We start from the raw sequence: 17,429 nt of genomic DNA on the forward strand, positions 1-17,429 counted from the left end.
GCCCTAGTGTGTGAATGTGAGTGTGAATGTTGTCTGTCTATCTGTGTTGGCCCTGAGATGAGGTGGCGACTTGTCCAGGGTGTACCCGCCTTCCGCCCGAATGAAGCTGAGGTAGGCTCCAGCATCCCCCGCGACCCCGAATGGGACAAGCGGTAGAAAATGGATGGATGGATCTAAAGTATCAATATTTTGATTTAGGCATCAACATTAGAGCATGAAAATATGGTATCGACTGTATCGATATATCAGTATCAAGCCGCATATTATTAGTCAAAAAAAGTGGTCTGTCCGTGTGGTCAACGTTATTTAATTGTTCTCACTATAGCAAAAGTTAAATGTAAAATAAAAGTAATGAATGAGCACACACTGCATAATTTAAAATATATAAATGGTGGGGGTAAATAAATATGTCTCGATAACTTATATTGGCCACAAAAGTGGCCCACACAGAGCGTATCAAATGACAGACGACGGGGGCGTGATAACAGAACGGAGTGGCACTTTGGCCCGGCTACTGTTGCCTTTATCCCGGCTCACGGTCCCAACACAAAATAGCCTCGCATGACCCAATGTAAAACAGAAGCTTTGCTCAGTCTTCTCTGTCAGCTGTTAGTTTAACCTCATGCTGGAAAAATAATCAGCTCACTGCCAAGTCACTCGGTATTCATTCTTGTGAGCTCGGGATTCGGAATTTCATCCAGATGATGACAGCAGAATCACAATGTCACCAAAGTAAAGAATGCATAACTTAACGGAATAGATATATTTTTGTCATCAGGGGTGGACTGGCCATTGGGGTACCTGGAATTGTCCTAGTGTGCTAATTGATCATGCTGATTAAAAAGCTGTTTTTTAATTTATTTTTGCTGTTCCTTACTTTGGTAAAAATGGTAACTCTCCTGCTAGGGCTGGCGTGAAGACATGCCACTGCAGACACAACAAAAAATATACAATTGTGTGTTTATATGTACAAAACCCAAAACCAGTGAAGTTGGCACATTGTGTAAATCGTAAATAAAAACAGAATACACTGATTTGTAAATCCTTTTCAACCTATATTCAGTTGAATAGACTGCAAAGACAAGATACTTGTCAGGTTCAAACACTGATGACATCTATTAATCAGATAAGAAGCAAGGAATCATGCAGAGACAGAGTTCAATTCAGCTCATGAGGAGAACGCATGGAGCTGCACACTTAGTCACAGTCTCGCCCTACGCTCTCAGGTACAGCTTCCGCGTCCCTCTATTTATTCAGGAGTTCCTTAGTCAACATCACTGAGGCCGCCTCTAAAAGGAGTGGTCACATATATCATGCAAAGCAGGTCCAGTATGCGCAATACGTGACGGAATGTGCTGGGGCCTTGTGATTTCGCCTTGTCTCTGCTTCGTCTGCGTGCTGTCGTCTTATCTTGGTTGAGGTCCTTGAAGTCCTTGGCTGTTAGCGGGCTAAAACAAAGATAACATCTGCGGCTGAGGCCACCCTTCAGACAAGAAGTTTTGTCTTTGCACAGATAAGAAAAATACAGCTTGAGCACAATAGCTAATAACTATGGCAACGGACTTTAAGCATACTAAAGTTGTGTGATAATATATATACATGATTATTCTAACAATACTTAACGTTCGAACTGGTAAATGTTGTTATTTTTTGCAAATATTAGCTCATTTGGAATTTGATGCCTGCAACATGTTTCAAAAAAGCTGGCGCAAGTGGCAAAAAAAGAATGAGAAAGTTGAGGAATGCTCATCAAACACTTATTTGGAACATCCCACAGGTGAACAGGCTAATTGGGAACAGGTGGGTGCCATGATTGGGTATAAACGTGGACGCATGTGGAAAAAGTGCAATATATTTATCTGTACAGTAAACTATTTATTTATTTATTTATATTTATATATATTTATTTATTTTATATAAATATATTTATATATTATTTACACATATTTATTTAAAAATGCACCTAATTGCTTTTTTATCCTACACTACAATGAGCTTATGTAACAAAATTTTGTTCTTATCTGTGCTGTAAAGTTCAAATTTGAATGACAATAAAAAGGAAGTCTAAGTCTAAAAGCAGCTTCCCTGAAATGCTCAGTCATTCACAAACAAGGATGGGGCGAGGGTCACCACTTTGTGAACAAAATGCGTGAGCAAATTGTCGAACAGTTTAAGAACAACATTTCTCAACGAGCTATTGCGAGGAATTTAGGGATTTCACCATTTACAGTCCGTAATATCATCGAAAAGTTCAGAGAAGCTGGAGAAATCACTGCACGTAAGCGGCAAGGCCAAAAACCAACATTAAATGCCCGTGACCGTCGATCCCTCAGGCAGTACTGCATCAGAAAGCGACATCAGTGTGTAAAGGATATCACCGCAGGTCACACGTTTTTTTTGTGCTGAACTCACGGGCCACCAGTTGAATAGCCAAAATGATGAAGAAGAGAGGACTTAAAATTGGTGGTTAAGAGGGGAGGCGTATATTTACAGCTATAATTCACCAAGTCAAGTATTTCATATATATATATATATATATATATATATATATATATATATATATATAAAGAAATACTTGACTTTCAGTGAATTCTAGCTATATACTGTATATATATTTATTTTATTATATATATATATATATATATATATATATATATATATATATATATATATATATATATATAAGAGAAATACTTGAATTTCAGTGTTCATTTATTTACACATATACCCACACACAACACTCATCTACTCATTGTTGAGTTAAGGGTTGAATTGTCCATCCTTGTTCTATTCTCCGTCACTATTTTTCTAACCATGCTGAACACCCTCTCTGATGATACATTCTGCTTCGTCTCCTTGTTGTGTGCGCAGTAGATGTTATTGTCACATTTGCATGTACAGTAGATGGCAGTATTGTCCTGTTTAAGAGTGTCACAACATTGCTGTTTACGACAGACGAACTGCTTTACGGTAGACGAAAACGTGACTGCTGTTGTTGTGTGTTGTTACCGCGCTGGGAGGACGTTAATGAAACTGCCTAACAATAAACCCACATAAGAAACCAAGAACTCGCCCTCCGTCATTCTACAGTTATAACGTGATTGGGCAGGCATGCTGTTTATATTGTGGGAAAGGGTACATGAAAAGAGGCTGTCTACACGTCACTCAGGTCCGCATGGAGCTGGAGGGGGCGTGGCCTCCAGTTCGGCCTGAATTTCGGAAGATTTTCGGGAGAACATTTGTCCCGGAAGGTTTTTGGGAGAGGCGCTGAATTTCGGGAGTCTCCTGGAAAATCCGGGAGGGTTGGCAAGTATGATATTAATGTTTGGCACAGCCAGGAGGGGATAGAAAGAAGACAACAAAGAAGACAGGGGGAAATTGCGGGGATGAAGGGGGATGAGACCGAGAGACAACTACAACAAAAAATAAAAGCAGCAACGTCAGCAAATACAATATATTCAAATATAATACCAAAAAGTATAACAAAGAATGGAGCAATACAAATTCCAATCAAAAACACTATTGATAATGAGTAGTAATAACTACAGTAATACAATACAACAATACATAAATGTAATGAATACTTGAACTACAAAGGAAAGTAGATAGTGTGTGTGTGTGTGGTGGTGGTGGTGTGGGGAGGGGGGGGTTTATAGTAACCTTATAGATTGTTATAGTAAAATAGTAAAATAGGTTAAGCTTTAGCAGTATTCTGCGTTTCTCCTGAGTTCCCCCAGCTGGGGGGGGGGGTCGATAGTAACCTTATAGATTGTTATAGTAAAAAATAGGTTAAGGTTTAGCAGTGTTCCGCTGTTCTACCCAGTTCCCCCAACTGGGAACAATGAACAACTCCCCATCTTTCTTTGATTACCATCAAAACTAAAGATGTCCGATAAATGCGTTAAAATGTAATATCGGAAATTATCGGTATCGTTTTATTAATTATCGGTATAGTTTTTTTAATTTAATTTATTTATTTATTTTTAAATTTATTTTTTATTAAATCACTAAATTGGCCCTAGTGTGTGGATGTGAGTGTGAATGTTGTCTGTCTATCTGTGTTGGCCCTGCGATGAGGTGGCGACTTGTCCAGGGTGTACCCCGCCTTCCGCCCGATTGTAGCTGAGATAGGCTCCAGCGCCCCCCGCGACCCCAAAGGGAATAAGCGGTAGAAAATGGATGGATGGAACATAAAAAACACAAGATACACTTACAATTAGTGCACCAACCCAAAAAACCTCCCTCCCCCCACAAAAAAGGGTTGTTTCTTTCTGTTATTAATATTCTGGTGCCTACATTATATATCAATATATATCAATACAGTCTGCAAGGGATACAGTCCGTAAGCACACATGATTGTGCGTGCTGCTGGTCCACTAATAGTACTAACCTTTAACAGTTAATTTTACTAATTTTCATTAATTACTAGTTTCTATGTAACTGTTTTTTTATTGTTTTACTTTCTTTTTTATTCAAGAAAATGTTTGTCATTTATTTATCTTAATTTATTTTATTAATTTTTTTTAAAAGAACCTTATCTTCACCATACCTGGTTGTCCAAATTAGGCATAATAATGTGTTAATTCCACGACTGTATATATCGGTTGATATCGGTATCGGTAATTAAAGAGTTGGACAATATCGGAATATCGGATATCGGCAAAAAGCCATTATCGGACATCCCTAATCAAAACTGACAAGCTGAACAGTCGACAGGAGTTGTGGTTTCATACCATGAATTGATTAAAGTGCACCCCGACTTAAACAAGTTGAAAAACTTATTCGGGTGTTACCATTTAGTGGTCAATTGTACGGAATATGTACTGTACTGTGCAATCTACTAATACATAATCAATCAATCAATCAATCTCACTCGCCTGACAAAGAGCTCTGAGAGCAGGAGAGTCCAAGGATGTGTTTGTAGTGGGCCAGCCTGCACCCAAAAGTTCAGGCCCAAATTGTTGTCCCGGTCCACCTCTGTGGACCAGTATAGTTGAACATATGTATGCATTTTTGAATTTGTGGAGGACGAAAAAAGTCAATTATTTTCATTTGCCTCACTTTACCTGTCTTTTCCCTGCCAGAGCATCCAGTGACAATTTTAAGAAAACTAGAGGACCAGAAATTCCCTGCGGCTGCGACACTCTCCATCGAGTGTGAGCTTTCAAGGCACAATGTGGACGTGAAATGGAAGAAGGCAAGTCCATACTCAGGAGTGTAAATAATTGTTAAATTACGTTTCCATTTGTAGTCCTCGATCAAACTTCATTGATTAACTCCTTAGCAAGTTGTCCCTTCTGGTGGACATTTATCAACATAAAATCATGTTTGCAAAGGTAATAGCCTAATCTATTGCAGGTTATCAAAGTAATAATAATATAATATATATTATATAATATCACAAATATTATATAATGCACCTGGGGTCTGCCCTTCTCATTACAAAAATATTTTCCTGAAGCATATTTTGTGAAGGTCTCTTTTCACACTGGAATTTGATTTATTTCGGGTTGAGCATATTGACAAGTACCTTATTTTTTGGACCATAGGGCACACCGGATTATAAGGCGCACTGCCGATGAATGGTCTATTTTCGATCGTATTTCTTATATAAGGCGCACCGGATTACAGGGCGCATTAAAGGAGTCATATTATTATTTTTTCTAAATTGAAAGCACTTCCTTGGGGTCTACATAACATGTAATGGTAAGATGGAGTTAACTGTTTTAATGACATTTACTTAAATCAATAACGGAGCAGCATTTCCTCATCCGAAAAAAACAACAAGGCCGGAAATATGTTCCGTGAAAAACCGTCCGACCGGAACTCTCTAATAACTAAAGTTGCTTGGGTAGATAATGTCAACTCACTACACCGGTATGTTTTAGCGTTTTCATGGTGAGTTTACTGACAGATATAAGTAAGAACTTTACACTACTTTTATATTAGAAATGGCAACAGCCGTGAGGGAGGGGCAGAGACAGAGAGAGCGAGAGAGTTATGATAAACGCGCATGCGTCGCCAGGCTCTGCTTTTTATCCATAGACTTATCAGATTACATTTTTTATTATCTGTAGCAGGGGTGTCAAAAGTGTGAACCCGGAGGCCATTTGCGGCCCACAACTAATGTTTTAAAGGCCCACGGCACATTCTAAAAATACTTTTAAAATAAACAAAAACATAACAAAAGTGAAATAAAAAAGCTTAAAGGTGCAATGTTGACTAATAAAACAAAGCTGTTTTTTTCTCTTTCAAACTGTCATTGCTCAAAACATAATATTGAATCAAAATCAATGTTATTATGAATTATTTACCTATCCAAGGTTCCCATTACTTCAAGGGGAACATTATCACCAGACCTACGTAAGCGTCAATATATACCTTGATGTTGCAGAAAAAAGACCATATATTTTTTTAACCGATTTCCGAACTCTAAATGGGTGAATTTTGGTGAATTAAACGCCTTTCTAATATTCGCTCTCGGAGCGATGACGTCACAACGTGGCGTCACATCGGGAAGCAATCCGCCATTTTCTCAAACACCGAGTCAAATCAGCTCTGTTATTTTCCGTTTTTTCGACTGTTTTCCGTACCTTGGATAAATCATGCCTCGTCGGTGTGTTGTCGGAGGGTGTAACAACACGAACAGGGACGGATTCAAGTTGCACCAGTGGCCCAAAGATGCGAAAGTGGCAAGAAATTGGACGTTTGTTCCGCACACTTTACCGACGAAAGCTATGCTACGACAGAGATGGCAAGAATGTGTGGATATCCTGCGACACTCAAAGCAGATGCATTTCCAACGATAAAGTCAAAGAAATCTGCCGCCAGACCCCCATTGAATCTGGCGGAGTGTGTGAGCAATTCAGGGACAAAGGACCTCGGTAGCACGGCAAGCAATGCCGGCAGTTTGTTCCCGCAGACGAGTGAGCTAAACCCCCTATCGACCTTAGCTTCCCTGGCCTGCTGACATCAACTCCAAAACTGGACAGTTCAGCATTCAGGAAAAGATAGCGGATGAGGGTATGTCTCCAGAATATATTAATTGATGAAAATTGGGCTGTCTGCACTCTCAAAGTGCATGTTGTTGCCAAATGTATTTCATATGCTGTAAACCTAGTTCATATTTGTTAGTTTCCTTTAATGCCAAACCAACACATACCAATCGTTGGTTAGAAGGCGATCGCCGAATTCGTCCTCGCTTTCTCCCGTGTCGCTGGCTGTCGTGTCGTTTTCGTCGGTTTCGCTTGCATACGGTTCAAACCGATATGGCTCAATAGATTCAGTTTCTTTTTCAATTTCGTTTTCGCTAACTGCCTCCACACTACAACCATCCGTTTCAATACATTCGTAATCTGTTGAATCGCTTAAGCCGCTGAAATCCGAGTCTGAATCCGAGCTAATGTCGCTATAGCTTGCTGTTCTTTCCGCCATGTTTGTTTGTGTTGGCTTCACTATGTGACGTCACAGGAAAATGGACGGGTGTATATAACGATGGTTAAAATCAGGCACTTTGAAGCTTTTTTTAGGGATATTGCGTGATGGGTAAAATTTTGAAAAAAACTTATAAGCCACTGGGAACTGATTTTTAATGGTTTTAACCATTCTGAAATTGTGATAATGTTCCCCTTTCACATCAAATATTCCACTAAGAAAAATATTTTTGGTGGAGGATTTTGCAAATTTGGTAAATAAATAACCCAAAAATGTATATTTTGTTGTTTTCTTACTGTACCGAAAATGACCCGAACTGTGACCTCTAAACCGAGGTACGTACCGAACCGAAATTTTTTGTGTGCCGTTACACCCCTATATAGAACTGATTTTCTTTTTGATAGATTTAAATTGTATTTAGAATCAACTTGTTTACATATATTTATCCTCGATTTTTTTCTGCCAGAAATAAACCCATACATGAATTAAGTTCCACTGTTTGCTAACCATGTGTTTATTTCACACAGTCAATGGGCTGCAGTTTTGGATAAAAAAATCAGAAAAAAGTTACTGTTTTGATATATAAAGTTCTTGAATCGAATCACGTCGTATCATTCTAGATGAGTTAAATTAGAGCAATGAAAAAAATATAGTCATTACATTTGTCTATTCTACAAAGTCATCACTGTTCAGTCACATATGTCCTGAAGTTGTTGGTGAATAATTCAATTTCATTTTATCAACTGTTGTTTTGTTTTCTTCTTCAGAATGGCAGCGAGGTGAAGCCTGGCAAAAACGTACGCATTTATTCAGTCGGACGGAAGCGATTTCTTCAGATTACAAAATGTCACGTCTGTGATTCTGGTGTGTACACCTGTGACACCGGAGACGTGACGACATGCTGCACAGTGGAGGTCTATGGTAAAGCCTGTTGTTGTTAAATAACCATTTAGGTGTTGTCAAGAAGGCATCTGGTTGATTTACAAAAAACTGGAAACAATCTCCATCCCTCCATGATCTATATCGCTTCTCCTGTGCAGGGTCCCCAAAGGCAAGAGCCTATTCCAGTTGATACATTTGAGAGACAGGTTAAAACCCAGAAATAATACAGTACCAAGCAATGATGGGGCCATTATAAAATAATGGCAGCCTTCCCTTTCACACTACACCCTCAACATAGAGCATGTTGTCTAAAACTAACCAACTTGCATGTTTTGGTTCTGAGGATTAACCCACAACAAGCAGAAATTAGAACATGCAGGCAATGAGCTTCAACTTGCAAACTCTACACAGAAGGGTGGATCAAACAGAAACATCTCCATGTGAGGTTGTTACGTTCCCAGATGGCTCAGAGTCTAGGGATCGTAGGAGAACGCAACATAAAAGTGTATAAACCAAATGAGTTGTAAATTAAAGACACCGAAGCCAAGAATTGAAAACAAAAACTAGTGTTATTGAAAAGTAACCATAGGGGGGTGGGGAGTTACAACAAGACACACTAGCCTAGCTTGGGAATACAGGTGCTGTCAAAGAAATGAACAAAACATACCAAAAGACACCTCTGAAAAAGAAAGGTAAGATACTAACTAAAGCTATTTAATTAGCATAAACCAAAAACTTACCTACCTACTCTAGCCAAAGAGGGGGTCCAAAACATACAAGGGTGACAGCCACCACTAAGCCTGGTGTCTCTATACACAAACAAATCCTACATGTGTAGTGTATATAGGCCTCTGTCTAACCTTTCCCAAGACTACGCTGGATAGTCGAACCTCGGATTCAGGAGGAACAGTGTGGTTTTCGTCCTGGTCGTGGAACTGTGGACCAGCTCTATACTCTCGGCAGGGTCCTTGAGGGTGCATGGGAGTTTGCCCAACCAGTCTACATGTGTTTTGTGGACTTGGAGAAGGCATTCGACCGTGTCCCTCGGGAAGTCCTGTGGGGAGTGCTCAGAGAGTATGGGGTATCGGACTGTCTGATTTTGGCGGTCCGCTCCCTGTATGATCAGTGTCAGAGCTTGGTCCACATTGCCGGCAGTAAGTCGGACACGTTTCCAGTGAGGGTTGGACTCCGCCAAGGCTGCCCTTTGTCACCGATTCTGTTCATAACTTTTATGGACAGAATTTCTAGGTGCATTCAAGGCATTGAGGGGATCCGGTTTGGTGGCTGCAGGATTAGGTCTCTGCTTTTTGCAGATGATGTGGTCCTGATGGCTTCATATGGCCAGGATCTTCAGCTCTCGCTGGATCGGTTCGCAGCCGAGTGTGAAGCGACTGGGATGAGAATCAGCACCTCCAAGTCCGAGTCCATGGTTCTCGCCCGAAAAAGGGTGGAATGCCATCTTCGGGTTGGGGAGGAGACCCTGCCCCAAGTGGAGGAGTTCAAGTACCTCGGAGTCTTGTTCACGAGTGAGGAAAGAGTGGATCGTGAGATCGACAGGCGGATCGGTGCGGCATCTTCAGTAATGCGGACGCTGTATCGATCCGTTGTGGTGAAGAAGGAGCTGAGCCGGAAGGCAAAGCTCTCAATTTACCGGTCGATCTACGTTCCCATCCTCTCCTATGGTCATGAGCTTTGGGTTATGACCGAAAGGACAAGATCACGGGTACAAGCGGCCGAAATGAGTTTCCTCCGCCGGGTGGCAGGGCTCTCCCTTAGAGATAGGGTGAGAAGCTCTGTCATCCGGGGGCAGCTCAAAGTAAAGCCGCTGCTCCTCCACATCGAGAGGAGCCAGATGAGGTGGTTCGGGCATCTGGTCAGGATGCCACCCGATCGCCTCCCTCGGGAGGTGTTTAGGGCACGTCCGACCGGTAGGAGGCCACGGGGAAGACCCAGGACACGTTGGGAAGACTATGTCTCCCGGCTGGCCTGGGAACGCCTCGGGATCCCCCGGGAGGAGCTGGACGAAGTGGCTGGGGAGAGGGAAGTCTGGGCTTCCCTGCTTAGGCTGCTGCCCCCGCGACCCGACCTCTGATAAGCGGATGAAGATGGATGGATGGAAAACTTACCTACCTACTCTAGCCAAAGAGGGGGTCCAAAACATACAAGGGTGACAGCCACCACTAAGCCTGGTGTCTCTATACACAAACAAATCCTACGTGTGTAGTGTATATGGGCCTCTGTCTAACCTTTCCCAAGACTAGGCTGCAGATACTTACAAAAGTTGAAAGGTAAAACAAAAAGGAAGACTCAAAAACAGGTGGCACAAGTTTAGCAAAGAGCGTAACAAAAATGATTACAAAACAAAATAGCGTCAAAGACAAAGTAGCGTCTCGCAAAGCTCCACACAGCATGTCAGAAAAAGAATCCCCCTCATCCAGTGGTGAGCAGGTGGTTTTAAACAGGCTGGGAGGATGAATGGTGGACTGGGATTGGCTGGCTGATCAACAGGTGAAATGAGCAGCAGCTGGGAACAGGAACCGGTTGATTGGCAGCAGAGGCAGTGATTGAGTGTGACCTGTACAAACAAAAGAAGAAGAAGAAACACAAAACAAACAAACCACCACTACGTGGAACGCAACAGAGGTGACAATGCTAACATCTACCAACCCATCATTAACAAACACCACCAGACTATAAAGTATCACACAATTTGAACACATTTGGAGATTTAAAAAGAGGGGAGACTTGAATATCTTGATTTCTGATAATCAAGAAGAATACTGGAGGTCCAGAGCTTCCCTGGATAGTTGTATTGTGCCTTCACCAGAAACGACCGTTTAGTTCTAGTTTGACTTTATGACTATTGGCATCTTACGCATATACTTTTCAGTTTCTTCCAGTCAGACAACTTGTCTGACTGTTCGACAAGAAGACATAATGAACCTCTTTGAGCTCAAGAGCCTAATTGGATGCAATATAAATCGCCCCCCAGAAATACTGTCTGATCCAACAGCCATAGAAACCAAGAGACACAGTAAAACACCCAAAGGCATGTTGACAGACTACTTTAACTTTATGCCATAAGAGGCGAATGTCACAAAACGAATAATACGAAAAATGGGGCGAAAGTGATATACTGTATCAATATATTTCAAGCGTCAGATCTAGTTTACAGTACATGGGCTACAATTTTTAATCAAGGGTTAACCCTTGTGTGGTGTTCGGGTCTGTGGGACCCGTTTTCATTATTTATTAAAAGAAAAATTATACAATGAATTAATTTTTCAAACTGAGACTCACTGACTTTGGCTCATTTTCTGTGAAGAACATGTATCAGAATACATATTTAATGACCACACACCATAACCCCCCCCCCCCCTACACATTTCTATTACATATAAGATGTCCGGGTCCACTGGACCCGGGGCTAATAGAAGTGTGGAAATTGATGTTCTGTGTACCACACACACACACACACACACACACACACACACACACACACACACACACACACACAGCAGGCCTAGACAGGAGGAGGACAGAGTGTAGGTACACAGAACATCAGAGGGTCAAATGTGCGAGAAAATGAGAGCAGACAGTGTTGACAAACAATGTTGCAACCTTGTGTGGGAACCGCAGGTGCAGAAACACAAAAGAAGAATCCCTGTGGGATGCAGAAACTGTCAGAGAAATTTTCCGTGCAACTTTCATATTGTTGTTACTCAGCCAGCGTTTGTGGGTCTGATGGACCCGTTGCATTGTGTGGCTTTTATTGCCTCACAATCAAACACTTTTGTGTTAAAATACTGAACATATGTTTATTGGGATAAGGTAAACACAAGGGTTAAACACTTTTTGGCCTTCTGCTAGCTGCAAGTGTGTTTTTTTATAAGTGACCTCTGATCAGTACAATTCAAAGGACATGAAAATATTGACATAATAATACATCAGATGTCTGATTTATAAAAGTGTGCATTGGAATACTTGTGTACGCACGTAAGCCGAAAATAGTGAATGCACAAAATTATTCAGACGTATTAACAACATGCATTCCCAAACCTGCGTACACTCTTCCTTTAATCAATCACACTCAACCTGCATATATGCAAGGTCCGCCTCATATCCCCCGACATGCCCACTTCCCACCATAAATGGTGAAGGTACAACCTCTGAAGTAAAATGCAAATCAATGAGCCTGTTGACCGATTACATTTCGCTATCAATCAGCAAAACAAAGACCAACAAACATATTCAACAACACAGATATTGAGGTGATTATGGATGAGATAGAGATTTAATTGAAGTAATAGTGGAAAATATTGCATTCCAAACTCATGATTTAACGTTTTTGAGAGTTAATCAAGTCAACTTTGAGTGAAGCATTCTTCTTAATGCAATGTTTTGTTAGAACAATGTTTTTACAAACAATATACACTTGAGTTTGTTGTGGGAAATGCTAACAAAACTTGAACGTTGCAATGCAGTCCAACACTGCCATCTGCTGGGAATTTACAATCATTACAATAACGCTGATCAGTCATGTGTAAGTCAAGGGCTGCTGTGGTTTGCAAACTGAAAATATAGCACATGCATTTCAGGGAATCGAACAGGAACCACATATTTGTATTATAGCCGTAAATGAATGTTGGACATATGTATTGACAGAACGAGAGCTGGAGATCCTGCAAGCCCTGGAGGACGTAAGCATCCTGGAAGATCAGAATGCTGTATTTGTGTGTGAGATCTCACTGGAGGATGTGCCGGGGGAATGGTACAAGAACAGGGAGATGATACAACAAACTAGTACCATCAAGATCCGCCAGGAAGGTTTGTGTACATTTTGATTCATTATTTTTTTTTCCGAAATTGAGCAAATCGTATATGTCTGCGGGTCGCTAAAAGTCTTGACAAGTCTGAAATACAACTTTCAGTTGTTGGTTTTTTTTTTTTTTAAAAATGTGTTTATTGGATTTTTTTTTACATAAACAGTCCAGAAATGCATGTCAAATATTATTTTTTTGCTCCCCCAAACAAGCAACCCACGGACATTATATATAAAATAAAATTAAAATGACAAACTAGAAACAAACAAAAATCGTTTCCACAGAGTGTTTCCAGAGCGGCCAGCCTGAAATGTGGGTGTCAGGGACAGATGCGGAAGGAGATTTTTACAACAAAGTTCTAAAGTTTAGTGATACATCAGATAAATCAGATTGTAGGTGGGGGTTTTTTTACCCTTTGCGTTCATATTTCGCTGTGTTTGTTGCATTTTTGTTGCGTTTCGCTTGATTGTAAAATATGTCGATCGAAAAGGTGTGTGACGTTCATATGTTGTCAATATTCAGTGTTTTATCGTTCATAGTTAATATTGTAAATCTCACATTCTTTATCTACATGTACATTCTCATTCAGTAAAAAAAATAAAAATTCCATTCCGTTTTTTCAGGCGGTCTGTCATTATCGTGAGGTTTTGTATTAGTGTTCCTAAAAATCAGATATACCAGCCCCCAGCCCCCTTTTTTCGCAAAATGTAGCCCCCCGAGTCAAAATAGTTGCCCTGGCCTGATCTAAAGAATGGTTGTCCAAGTTAGGAGTTGGTTAGGGTTAGGGTTAGGGTGAGGGAAACAGAAAAAAGCAGAATAAATAAACAATAGCCTACTTACCAATATATCTCAATTGTTTTCTTCAAACAATATGATGTACAATTGTCATTATGGAAAGAGGAGTAACACCCATACTTGCCAACCTTGAGACCTCCGATTTCGGAGGTGTAAATATATATATATATATATATATATATATATATATATATATATATATATATATATATATATATATATATATATATATATATATATATATATATATATATATATAAATACTTGACGTTCAGTGAATTCTAGCTATATATATATATATATATATATATATATATATATATATATATATACGTGTATATATATATGTATTTTATTATATATATATATATATATATATATATATATATATAAAATAAATACTTGAATTTCAGTGTTCATTTATTTACACATATACACACACATAACACTCATCTACTCATTGTTGAGTTAAGGGTTGAATTGTCCATCCTTGTTCTATTCTCTGTCACTATTTTTCGAACCATGCTGAACACCTTCTCTGATGATGCATTGCTGTGTGGCACGCACAAAAGTGCTTTCATCAAATGCGCTAGATGGCAGTATTGTCCTGTTTAAGAGTGTCACAACATTGCTGTTTACGGCAGACGAACTGCTTTACGGTATACAAAAACGTGACTGCTGTTGTTGTGTGTTGTTGCCGCGCTGGGAGGACGTTAATGTAACTGCCTAACAATAAACCCACATAAGAAACCAAGAACTCGCCCTCCATCATTCTACAGTTATAACGCTATTGGGCAGGTATGCTGTTTATGTTGTGGGTTAGCGGACTCAGGTCCTCATGGACCTGAGTCCGCCTGAATTTCGGGAGATTTTCGGGAGAAAATTTGTCCCGGGAGGTTTTCGGGAGAGGCGCTGAATTTCGGGAGTCTCCCGGAAAATCCGGGAGGGTTGGCAAGTATGGTAACACCACATATGGTATGCCTTATGAAGCTATACGCGATTGGTCCATGAATCGCAATCTGGGAACCACCATTGGGCATTCTTGTGTCATCACGTCTGTGATAGGGTTACTTACAGTACAAGTGATTATTGTATGTTTTCAGGGACCAAACACTTTCTCCTAATGTGCAATGTGCGGCCAGAGGACTGTGGCGAGATTAGATTTGTGGCCAGACATGTGCACTCTGTGGCTCAGCTGAAAGTAACAGGTAAAACAATACAACTCTCAGTCCTACCACAGCTTTTGTAACTTCAAAATGTCTAAAACGCTGTGCCGTCGTTTTCAGAGATTCCCGTCAGCATTGTGAAACCTCTGCAGGATAAGACCGTCCCGGAGACGAGCCGAGTGATCTTGGACTGCACCGTGTCCAACCCGAGATGTAGTATTCGATGGTACAAGGGGAGCAACGTCATCCTGCCTTCGGAACGCTTCGAGATCAGCAGCGAGGGAGGCTATCGCAAGCTAATCATCCAACAGGTGGCGGTAGCTGACGAAGGCACCTACAGTATGCAGGTCGGGGAATATACATGTTCGGCAAAACTGACCGTGGAGCGTAAGACTAATCATGAATAAAATATATATATATATATATATATATATATATATATATATATATATATATATATATATATATATATATATATATTATATATTATATATATATATATATATATATATATATATATATATATATATATATATATATATATATATATATATATATATATATATATATATATATATATATATATATATATATATATATATAAACAGTGTAACTGCACTATAAAATATGTCTGTAATATATTTGTTTCCTTATTTAGTTCTTTTAAAGAGTATTTTGGCATTGTGTGGGTGTACCTACCGAAGGTGCATGTTGAAATAGTTGTTACTGTACTATACTGATGTACTATGAATTCCTCCAAACAACACAGCAATGTTTTCTCTGTTGAAGTAACACATGAAATATGTGAACAAAGTGGTCAAAGTTAGAAATCGGAGCCGTGTAGAGAGAGTATGGTCAACTCAGATTTAAAGTTAGTAGCCAACATGACGCCTGTAGTCACATGAGGGGCTTTTGACCAATCATTTAGGAGATCCTCTGGCCAAACTCTCTCTGATTGGTCAAAAGCTCTTCACGTGAGTACAGGGCGCCATGTTTGCTACCAACTTCTGAAACTGGGATGGACATACCGTCAGAAATAACCTTGCCCCGCCCTCTAGACATTTAACACGAACACAGTACCGTATTTTTCGGACTATAAGTCGCCGTTTTTTTCATAGTTTGGCTGGGCTCCAGTGCGATTTATATATGTTTTTTCCTTCTTTATTATGCATTTTCGGCAGGTGCGACTTATACTCCGAAAAATACGGTATTTGTCTTCTATACATTTATACAAATATGTGTATACCATATATAAAGAGTATTACATCATACCTTCACTGATGACAATTGCTGACAGCCTAACCGCCTTTTACATGGGCCACTATGTCATCGTGGAAGAATTAAATTGTATTATTTTATTATGAAGAGCCAAATATTTACACACATATCAGTACAATGTTAAGTCGAATGTAAAATATGTTGGCTTCACTGTATCCTTTATTTTCTTTCATTTCGTGGGCGTATGGGAGTTTGGAACGTCCCCAAACGCTGCTACGCCAATTTCAAGGAAGTGTAACAAGTGGTTTATTGACAAGAAATAAATTCTTTTTTTTATACAATCGCATTGTTCCAATGTTTTTGATGAAAAGAGTCATTCTAGAAATATATGTCATCCCCTAACACACATTTATTTTACATGGCCATCCATTTTCTACCTGCCAGTGTTGCCAACTCCTCAATAAGGAAAGTAGCTATTGGCCGTCCTAAAAGTCACTAGATGACATCATGGCCTCATTTGCATAATTACTCAAAACATCCATTAAAACAGTGCACAAAAATTGTTTTTCAATAAATATCTTACAATCAAATTTAACCACTTTCCACCTTAATATTGAGTTACATAAACAAGTTAAACAGTTTACTTACAGACGTATTTTTTCCAAGGCTTGTAAGAGCTAACACAACTTGTCTACTTCTCAATTGTCTCATGAACTGAACTGACATTGTCAACCCGGAAGTGCCCAAACTAATGAAGCGTAGTATTTTCACATCGGCACAAGGTGTCAGTAAGAGTCTACAATCAAATGGGCATAACAGTAATTATTGACTAGAACTCCATATGAACTTTCTTCTGTTGAATCTTAGTTGTTGTCCTTTAAATTTAAGTCAATTTTATTCTACATTGTTAAAGGGGAACATTATCACAAATTCAGAATTGTTAAAACCATTAAAAATCAGTTCCCAGTGGCTTATTATATTTTTCGAAGTTTTTTTCAAAATTTTACCCATCACGCAATATCCCTAAAAAAAGCTTCAAAGTGCCTGATTTTAACCACCCGTCCATTTTCCTGTGACGTCACATAGTGAAGCCAACACAAACAAACATGGC

General features: G+C 39.7%; 1 protein-coding gene across 1 annotated transcript in view; it reads left to right on the forward strand.

Annotated features, from left to right (window-relative positions):
- The window catches only part of obsl1b (obscurin like cytoskeletal adaptor 1b), an 83,475-nt gene extending 67,968 nt beyond the window's left edge, over positions 1–15,507 (forward strand). The window contains exons 37-41 of the mRNA XM_072911989.1: positions 5,085–5,197; positions 8,202–8,355; positions 12,982–13,143; positions 15,038–15,142; positions 15,221–15,507. Coding sequence (XP_072768090.1) covers positions 5,085–5,197; positions 8,202–8,355; positions 12,982–13,143; positions 15,038–15,142; positions 15,221–15,507 — 821 coding nt within the window. The remainder of the gene's footprint in view (positions 1–5,084; positions 5,198–8,201; positions 8,356–12,981; positions 13,144–15,037; positions 15,143–15,220) is intronic.
- Positions 15,508–17,429: the final 1,922 nt, after the last annotated feature.

The sequence above is a fragment of the Nerophis lumbriciformis genome, linkage group LG31, assembly GCF_033978685.3.
Source record: "Nerophis lumbriciformis linkage group LG31, RoL_Nlum_v2.1, whole genome shotgun sequence".
Taxonomy (NCBI): Eukaryota; Metazoa; Chordata; class Actinopteri; order Syngnathiformes; family Syngnathidae; genus Nerophis; species Nerophis lumbriciformis.